Source organism: Typopeltis vanoorti, chromosome 6 (genome assembly GCF_054136105.1).
Source record: "Typopeltis vanoorti isolate ZY-2024b chromosome 6, IOZ_Tvanoo_1.0, whole genome shotgun sequence".
In the NCBI taxonomy this organism is placed as follows: domain Eukaryota; kingdom Metazoa; phylum Arthropoda; class Arachnida; order Uropygi; family Thelyphonidae; genus Typopeltis; species Typopeltis vanoorti.
Window position 1 is genome coordinate 148982818 of NC_143554.1, and position 10706 is coordinate 148993523.

Below are 10706 nucleotides of genomic sequence, written 5' to 3' on the forward strand. Positions count from 1 at the left end.
TTCAGGGAGCATTGGGCAGCAGTCGTAATATCCTTATTTTGATGGCGGGCACGAATCATCATGATACAAGTTATTCTCTTCCATGATTCAGGTGGGTTCCAGCTATCCATCCTTTCTGACATCTTGTATATGAATGAAGAAGGGTCCAAACTTTTAAATGAAGAGAAGTGTGTGTTAATACATGTAACTTACGGAAAAATATAATTAATTATAAATATGTCAAATTTATCCCGAACACCCTGTATATATATTTATTTATTTAATTTAAAAAATATTCAAATCTTCACAGGACCTAATAATCAGTGTGTCCTAGATGTGGTAATTTGCCATCAGTTCAATACAGAGATGACTCGTAAGACATCAGATGGTCATATAAAGGTGCAGTGTTCTTCCAAAACTAGTGTGACTTGTCCATTCTGCAGAAAGAGAATTCCAAAAGTAGATTCTGAGGTAAAGTTTATAGAAATGAAAACATTCGCTATATAAAAACTTATGAATGATGGGGTTTGTGAAAACAAACGATATGTCAAAGACATAAGCTCCGGATAAATTTTTCTAGCTCTCTCTCTCTCTCTCTTTGTGTGCGTGTGTGTGTTATGCAAACCATCCCCTGTAAGGTCTTTTCTTATATGATTCCTTTACGCGGAAGGTCGTAAACGTATAGTGCATTATTTGTAGTGCACTATTCGTGGATGAAGTAAGGTTTATTTTTATTTAAAATTAAATTGACAACAACTTTCACACCATTTCCAAAATTGATTCTAATTTTTGGTATTATCCTCGAGAAAAGAAACTTATGATACCGGAAATGACATTTTTTTTACCTGTATAGAAACTGGATTCTATACAGTAAACGCGTATTAATGTAATGGATTAAAACATGAGAAGGATAACTCCTTCTCATGTTAAAGTTTTATAGTTATATGTTTCGTATTCCCTTAGAGATATAATATAAGTCATATAAATTTAACTACGGAACGAGTATGAATTTGATGTTTATTATATGCTGTATATTTTAATTCCCTTCTATTTTGTTCTGTTCTTTCATAGACACACAAGTATACGTGCGAGATGTCTGAGATTCATTGTTCACATTGTCGGATTGGACTTCATCGTAAAAATTTTGCAAAGCACTTATCCCAAAGATGTCCTGAGCTGCACGTGACTTGTCCTTATTGCCAAGCGATTTTCAGCAAAGCGGATATTAATGTAAGCAAATACAGATTTTACAATAAAACTAATTCGAATTCTAAATATCGATTGCACGAGTATAATCTCATACGACAGTTAGCATTGCACTTTGGTAAACAAGCGATATTCTAAAACAATGCGTACTTTCGTTCAGTAATAATCTGCTTCGTGATAATTCATATCTGTTAACATTATTTGAATAGCAAATGGATATTTTCTCTCTGTCACCTTTATCAGGAGAGTTTCAGTGATAATCGTTTATCAATAGACTTTGTTTTGAAGGTTGGCAGTTCATTTACAAAACAATATTATCAGCACAATTTAGTGAAAAAACAATCAGTGTATGTTTATATACTTCCATCATTTTTATTCTCATCTCGCTTGAAATTTTTCCTAAGGTGCTAACTCATATTCCTACAAGAGCCAAGCAACTTGGCATTATGAGAACTTAAGTAATGCAATAGTGATAATCCTAACAACATAGTTTGCTGTTTCATTGGTTTGTATGGCTATGAAGAGGAAAACAATTTGAGATCAGAGGCACCTCCATAACTACCAAGGCAACTCACTTCAGGAAGAGTTCGTAAAAATGCTCCTACTATCTGAACCGGAAGAACCCATTGTCCAATAACTATCAAATGAAATAAGGAGGCCTAGATTTAATTTAACAAATTTTTACAATGATTACGAAGAGGTCAACGGACATCATAGTGTGAGGAACCAAAAACAATGGCGCCCACCTTAAGCAGATGTAGGACTTTCTTTCGATGCAATGACTACGGCAATCCTACGGGACATACTTTCCACATGAGTACGATAGTAATCATTGGAAATTTTGGCTCATTTGTCCTGTATACTTGTAATGGGGCCTACAGTTGTGGGGTGGGCGGCCCATCTCTCACCCGACCCTCCAGTTTATCCAACAGATGTTTAACAGGGTTGAGATCATCTGTGCAAGCAAGTCAGGTGTGGTGACGTTCATCTCCACAAACCAGGTTGTTACAGGTAGCTTGATGACGCGGTACTTGTCTTGATGAAAGAGACAATGGTCAGTTCCGTGGAAATGCAATAAAGTAGGGATCACCGCATTTCCCAGTTTAGGTATCTTATACTTTTCGGAGATCAGTGTTCGTTGTAGCACAAACAGAGATCCGATACAAAGCAGCAAAAATGGGACCATACCATCACACTGCCACCTCCGTATTTCATAATTACCTACTCAGGTTAGAGGCATTCACTGAGTTTCTAGAGGGTGTAGCGGAAACACAGATTTTCAGCTTCCACGTCCCACTATACACGCTCTTTGCACCGTGAAATGTAAGCTCCATATCACCTAAATCATGTTAGTTTAAGTAATGTCGAGCTTGCATATTGAGGTCCTACCACGGAAACCAATGTTGTGAGCCTCGGTTCTGAATGATTTTGTGCAGATTCGTGTTGAGTCGATGCCCGGAACTCCACATCAACGTGTCGGTTGGGTTGTCCACTGTGGTTGCAATTGACTCCCTGCAATTCCATTTCAGCATGGTATCACTGATTATTGACCTGAGATAACCCAATTTATCAATAATTTGTTTGAAAGAGGCGTTGTGACGGGATGCCATGTCGCAGGACAATCTGTTTGACAAATTATTGATAAATTGGGTTATCTCAGGTCAATAATTAGCCGTTAATTAACTTCTCGCAGCCATTTCATACGGAAACAGTTCATCTGATATTGCATCATATTCCTCCAATTTATACCAGTCACAAACACGTGACTCGTTACATGGCACAATGCACCTTTCCCATGGGAGTACACGATGATTTCTTTCGAAGCAGAGGATTTGGCTTATTATCTTTCCTTACAATGTATTTTGCAAAATCCAGTAAAGGTGAAATCATTTCATTTGATCCACCAAATTAATAAGACTTTTTAATATTAATTTATAGAATACTTTAACTGAATTAGCCAGTGAGTGGGACCAGCACACTGAGAAATGCGAAGACGTTATTATTGCTGTTTTATTGGTGTATATTATTCCCTTTAAATTAATCACTCCAGTTTCTCTTACTCAAATTTAAACGAATTTTATTGCGTTTGTATTATACATTAAGTTAGTATTCATTTATTTCTTGGTTTTTCTTAGGAACATAAAAATAAGTGCAATTCTGACAGCGAAGATTCTCTTCGAAGCAACGCCAGGATTGATAGAAATGCCAGACGGAGACGAAAAAGGAAATGTTCTAAGTGCGAGAGACATGAGCAATGTTCTACAAAATTTCTACACGGCGATGATGATGTAAGAACTTATGAAATTCTCTTTTCCTAATTGACTTAATATTGTTGTACAGGAGTGATAAAAGTATCGGTTAGTGGTTTTAATAATTATTTCCCTGCATACCATCTAGAAATAATAAATGATAATACATTCACTCTTAACACGGATTGCAGTTATCAGAGAATATATGAAAATAAGCGACATTTAATTTCTAATCATGTGAACTTTCAAAAAATATCTCTAATCCAGAGTGTTTTTATAGCAAGTTCTTATTCCTCTTCGTAACTTGTACATGAGAAGGATATGATTTTTAAAACACGCTTGGTATCCCTTCTGGATCTGGCTCCCACTAATGCGCGTTTGTGCTGAAGTAGGGAAGTCACTGAAGAAGTGGTTTCCACAGAGGTGAGGCGACTGAAGTGGATGTTTTCGTTGGGATATGAGCGGTTCTGCTCAATATTGGAATAAGGCTGCCATTCGGCACAGCCGCTGCTGAGGGTTCTTTTCAGTGGCAGGGTGGGCTTGTCAGATGTCTGCCTATGGTATAGCTCCTAATGACTTGACCTTCATCGGTACCATTCGGTGGATACTTTTCCGTGGTACTTTTCCGATACTTCGTAGACAAGCAGTTCTGCTTGTCTACAAAGATTGAAAGCGATCTGGATAGTAGACTTTCCCATAATGCAAAGCATTATACACATCCGAAAGAATGGGATACTAAAGCATTTAATGTGAAGTCATTAGATTCTATATACAAGTAGATCAAATGTGAGGTTACGTGACGCGCAGAGTTTGGTCTACAATTGGATAAAGGTTAAGAAAAAATATAATTTTTTGTCATCTTTAATTAAATATCAGCATGAGCTGCCAAAACACAACCTTTAACAATTACTTTAATAATATACAGATAATGTATCAAAGCCATCGCTAGACCTGATTATCATTACAAACTGTAATTGTAAAAAAAAAAGTAATTTATTCTTAAATCATACAGCAGAGATTTTTATTTATTTATTGAAATTTTGTTTGCAGTTTTGATACAAAATTTTGAGGAAAATCGATGCAATATATTTATTTTACAAGAATGATGAATGTATTAAAAAAAACTAACAATACAATCTCTTCTAATAGCAAACAGATCACGCACTTAAAAACCGATTTATTGACAGAGCCATTAGCATTTAAGTACCACATTGGTTTTTCTCAGAATCAAATTCAAGTAACAGTTTTTTTTGTTTTATTATTATTTTTTTCCGAAGAATCTGACCGAATTTTGGGACGAAAATAACAACATCCAAAAATGGATTTGATTTACAAATCTCAAACTATAATTAAGTTTACAATGAAAAAAAAATCATAAATAATTTTATCATCACCAATCCATAAAAAGCTAAACAATTTTTTTTTTTTTTTTCGCAAAAAGCAGAATGAAGATTTTTCGTACTGGGATGAAGACAATGACGAAAATTGTTCTAGCGATGAATGAAATTCGAATATTTTAAACAAAGTGTTAGTAAAACTACATTTAACGAATTTTCTAAGCGATTGACAGCAAGCTCACAAAGCAATTTCTACAGTTTTTTTTTTCCCCATTTTGCTTAAAATAAAAAAAAAATCTGGACATATATTCACAGAAAAATTGAGAATCTCAAATATAATATAATAAAATCAGTTGTTTCTAATAGCACAGAAGTCTTTTATGTTCTTTTGGAAAATATCACATTATTCCTGAAATAAAAATAATTAAAAATCTAAATGTTCAATTAATATTACAACACTACAAAAATGCTTCAAAGGAACTGATGCAAAAACTATTATAGGCTTAACATAAAGAACTTGAAAGATAATTTATTCAAGTTAAAAAAGCGCACTTCTTTTTCTTAAATGGTCTGTAAGATTTCCAAGGAAATAATTTAACATTGCTATGAAACTGTAAACATGTTTAACTTCGCTGGAAATAGTTAAACATTCCTCAATATTGCTAGGAAAAAGTAAATAACTGTTTAAACAGTTACGTCACATCTGAGAAGTTAATATTTTAGTAGAAGATAAACACTTCATTATTTGGTTCCAATTTTGTTCGTTATTTCAATTAGCCCTGTATTTCGTATTTTTTAAAATCATATTCATATAGTAAATACCCTTAGCAATTTATGCTAAACAGTTAAATGGTTTAAAGCAACTATTAATTTTAAATAAGTCTATTCAAACCAACTCGTATTACTTTCGATGTTGACGTTGTGACAATTTATAGAAATGTAAGCATATATTAAAATATATTTATTTTATCAATTTAATATGCACGCTGAGAATGAAAGAGACAAAAGTGATTTAACGTTTAGCTTGAAGACAAATGAGATATTATTACCGAAAAAGAAAAACAATTTTCGTGTAGATTTAAGAATCCGTTCGTTCTCTGATGTCAGCTACTGGAAGAAAATATAAATAATCTTGCAAACAGATTGCGAATATCTTGTAATATAACATATGACTGGTTCGGTCACTTCATTTATGGGAAGTTTAAAAAAAAAAAAAAAAAAATTATAGTTTTCCAGTTACCTCAGAAACAAATTAAAATCCCAAAGCTATTCGATCCGATGTTGATCAGCAAATTGCATATAAACAGACTTTACCTCTTGTTCATTTATCAACGTCATCAGATCTCTTATCAATGTTTACAACAAGGTATAATCGATTGGATAAGCTCGATGACACGAACCTCTCCTTTCAATCAAATGCTCATAGCTTGGAAACTGTGGGAAATTTGTTCTCAGTTTACAAAGAATTTTTGAACAATTGGTTTCTATGCCTTGGTACAAACCTTGGAAGTGCTGTACCAATAACAGTAGTGCACTGAAGATTTAATCTTGGAAAGATGACTATGACTGAGCATCTGCAATGATCGCTAATACATAAGTAGGATAGAAATAGAAGACACGACACAACATAATAAAAAAAAATGAATTTTAATTACGAAAAGAATTTTTGGAAAATTTTCTAGTGTTTTTTTTTTTTTCCTTTTTCTTTGGGGGAAGGTTCCCCTTGGTCCCCTCTCTGGGTGCGCCAGTGACCAATGAAGTACACGTTACTCAATTTAATCTCATGCAAATCATTTGGTTCAAATATGAAGATAATTAAGGCATTAAAATACAGGGTGGCCATAAAATAACTTTCCCTCTTTGGAGGCATCTGTAGCTAAAACCAATACACGGAATGAGACAATATTTTGTATTGAGACTTTTGAAGGCATGGGGAGATGATTTCCGGGAAAACAAATTTAGTACCAAAAGTCGCCGATAGAGGAAATTTTGACGCTGGCGGAGCCGAAAACAAGCGGATAATTATTAAAGCCATATAAAATGGAATAATAACATTTCGACGGTGTAAGAAAAAGCCGCGTCACTCATTCCAGCTGGATATGTGGCGCGTTACAATGAAAATAATAATAATAATAATAATAATAATAATTAAACTAAAACAACAACTTGCAAGAGACACAAAAATTAATGTAGTGATTGAACTCACAGGAAATAATATTTTATTCATCAGAATCAGGGTCCCCTGGACCACATACACGATTTTCAATGTGCTGACCTTTCTTGTGTACAACAAATTGTATCCTGTGTGCGACATGCTCTACAGCTGATAACCCTCTCATTACTGAAATGCTGGCGTAAAACGCGCTGTACTGAACGTTCAATGTGTGGCGTTGCTCATCCTGCATAAAAATTATTGAGTCCAAACATTATCTTAGCTGCAATGCAGGAATGACAAAATTTTCCCGCATTCGTCGATAAATCTCTCCAATAATAGAGCAGGTTACAGAACCTGTAGGGGTAAAACGCTCAAAAAAGTATGGTCCTATTATGAAATCGGCTGTGAAGCTACACACAACATGGTTACTTTTGAAGAATGCAGTGGTACTTGCTGGATAGCTTGGGGATGTTTAGATGCCCAAATTCTGCAGCTGTGAGAGTTGACCAACCCATTCAGATAAAAATGAGCCTCATCACCCCACAATATTCTCCAAGGCCAGTCACTGTCGACCTCTATTCGGGCAAGAAACGTTAGCGCGAAGGGCATGCGCTTATCATAATCTGCGGTAGCTAGTGCTTGCACACGACTGAATTTATAAGGATAGAAGTGAAGCATTTTCCGTAAGATTTACCAGACTGTACCATAAGCCATATCAAGTTTGCGAGCTATGGCACTTGCGCTTGGACGAGTACTGGTCCCTGTGTCGTCGGACACAGTAGCAACGTCTATTACTGTCTGTTCTTGCACTGTTTTCCGTCCTCTGCCAAGTCTAACTCCTACTGATTCAGTTTCTTCAAACTTCTTAATCATAGCTCTCAGTGCTAAAGTTGACATAGGACTGTACGCAGGTTATAAGGCCTTGTAAATTCCCAATGGGACGATACGGTATTGCACTGTTTAAGGTAAAACAACTTAACAAGTAAAGCACACTGAGGGTAGGTATGTGATTGCGTTCGTCTCCGCCAGTGCCAAAATTTCCCCTGTCTGCGACTTTTGGTACTAAATCTTGTTTTCGCAGAATTCATCTCCTCATGCCTTCGAAAGTGTCAATATAAAATGTGGTCTCATTTCGTGTATTAGTTTTAGCTACAGATATCCAAAGAGGGAAAGTTAATTTATGGTCACCCTGTACATTACGCTTCAAATAATATAAATAAACTGTTCTTAATTTGTGCACCTCTGTAGGAATAACTATTTGAAAATTTTCACGAAACTTGTCAAATATCTTCAAAAAGAGAAAAAAATTACAGAAATAATTACGGAATTCCACACTCTCGGAAAATAATAGAAGTGCAATCTTTTCCATACTGTTCTGTTTATCGTGTGCAGGCCGTGGAGGAGAGGATACTTACTAAATACAGCCTCTCTTAAAAAGTTGAATAAGTTCCCATAATAGTAGGGTGGTTGGGAATAAGTCATGGAATCACAGGTGCTTAGAGTGACGTTAGGTAAACTGGAATTATGACAAAGCAAATATTGCTATTATAAGTCTGTCAGTTTCGCAGAATGAGAAACCCGACTTTCCGAAAGAAATAACTTCCGTGTCCATGGGTGTCTTCGCCTCTTAGACCGGATTTGAACCTAGGTTTCTCAATCCATCGTTTCGTCAATGACTGAGAATTGCTTGAATAATTCCAAACTATTAAAATTATACAATGATAGTAATGAAACTGTGGCTGAATTCTGTATTACTTTTCATTATAAACAAATAAAATTGCTTCACTTAAATAGGGATATTGGATCGTCATCCTTACTCCACCCACTTTACGAATAATAAATAATTAACTTAACACTCTAGTCAATGAGATTCATGTTTCTAAAAGAATGTGAGAACAATGATTCTTTTTTGAAACTGAAATAAAACTAAAACACTTTTTTTTTCATGTTTCTAATGGAAATCCCATCACCTAGAGTTGTAAAGCAATCAATGGGTGAAATGGGTGCGAGAAGAATTGCCCGACTTTGAAAAAGACTTTGTGATAGGATGCAATGTTGCAGGCCTATCTGTTCGTTAAATTGCTGATAAATCGGGTCATCCTAGATCAACAGTCAGTGACACCATACTGAGATTGAAACAAGCAGTCAACTGCAATTGCTACCCGTAGTGGACGACCTCACCATATTCACCGAACGTGATCTTAGGGTGCTATGAAAGTTAATATGTAAAAACCGCCATTAGCCCGCCGACACGTTGAATGTCGAGTTCCAGGCTTCAACTGAAACAAGAATCTGCACAAAAACATTCAAAATCGAGACTCACAACATGAGTTTCGACGGTAGGACTGTCATATGCAAGTCCCACTTTATCCGAACGAACATGTAGAATCGTCTTCGATGGTGCAAAGAGCGTGCACAGTGACACGTAGAAGGTTGGAAAGCTATGTTATGAAGCGACGAATCACGCTCCACCCTGTACGGAGCAGATGGATGGGTGTGGATGTAGCGGATGCCCGGTGAACTACCAGAGACTCAAACCCCCAACTATGAAACGGGGAGGGGGGGGGGCTGTGTGATGGTTTGGTCATGGTTTGGCTTCGGACCTCTGTTTCTAATGCCACCAACATTGAACGTCGAAAGGTATCTGAACATTCCGGACAATGCAATGCTTTCTACTTTATGCTGTTTCTACGGAATTAACCATTGACTCTTTCAGAAAGATAAGGTACTGTGTCATAGGGTTGTTGGTGCTGTAAGTGCGTAGTTTGTGGACCTGGATGTCACCACACTTGACTAATCTCAATTTTACTAAACATCTGTGGGATAAATTGGAGCGTCGGTTTATCATCATGTGATAAACCGACATATCGGGCGGACGTCGCTTACCGGGTGAGATCAAGGGACGTCTTCCCCATACCAGTCCAGAACCTCATTACATACCCACAGTAACAATGGTTCAAAAATTCTCACTGATCGCTATCGTACGCCTGTGGAAAGTAAACCCCTTAGGATTGCTGCACTCATGACAGTGAAAGTTCTACATCTTATTAAAGTGAGCGCTATGGCTGTTTGTTTCTCACATTGTAGTGTCAGTTGACTTTTTTCCAAGCAGAGTACATTATTAGTACTGTGGGTGTATTAACGCTTAGATAATACACGAACCTTTTTGTAGAGAACAAACATCAAAATTGTGATTACGATAATAATTAAAATAACGAATTCTCCTATAGACATCACTGGCATTTTAGAGTCATTTTTTTTTGTAAATAATGATATTTGGTTTGTGTGGTTTACCACGTTTTCAGTACATGGAATTCATTTAATGAATACAAATCATGTTATATTATTCCATTGTTCAGTGATTATTTTTTATTATTTTTTTTTTTTTATAAAAAAACGTGCCTTTCAAAATGAAATATATGAAGGAAAAATTGTCTATTTGCATTGTTCATAATGAACAAAAACCTTTTGGTGGTATATATAATTGCATTGCAAATTTTGCACAGAGCCCCACATTTTTGAAAATGCATGCTAAATGACAGCAATGACTACAAAAAAAAAAAAGAAACAGGTGTCATGTTTAGAGTTAACCGACTTCCATTAAGATGTTGCAGACTACCACACTGCACATAAATCATTTTCGATTAAATCAGAGTTAGACTATTTGAGAACCACTAATCCATTCCAGATTATACAAAGCAGGTACTGAATAATTACAGAAGGATTCTGTAATTATTGAGTCAATTATGATACTCATCGCAACAAGAGTGATTGCGAGTA

General features: G+C 35.7%; 1 protein-coding gene across 1 annotated transcript; it reads left to right on the forward strand.

Moving 5' to 3' along the window:
- Positions 1-295: 295 nt before the first annotated feature.
- Positions 296-5125, forward strand: LOC150106080 (TRAF-type zinc finger domain-containing protein 1-like). The gene is made up of 4 exons (XM_090393827.1): positions 296-450; positions 1051-1209; positions 3321-3473; positions 4879-5125. The coding sequence occupies exons 1-4, from the start codon at positions 346-348 to the stop codon at positions 4936-4938; spliced, it is 477 nt and encodes a 158-aa protein (XP_090249953.1). The 5' UTR covers positions 296-345; the 3' UTR covers positions 4939-5125.
- Positions 5126-10706: the final 5581 nt, after the last annotated feature.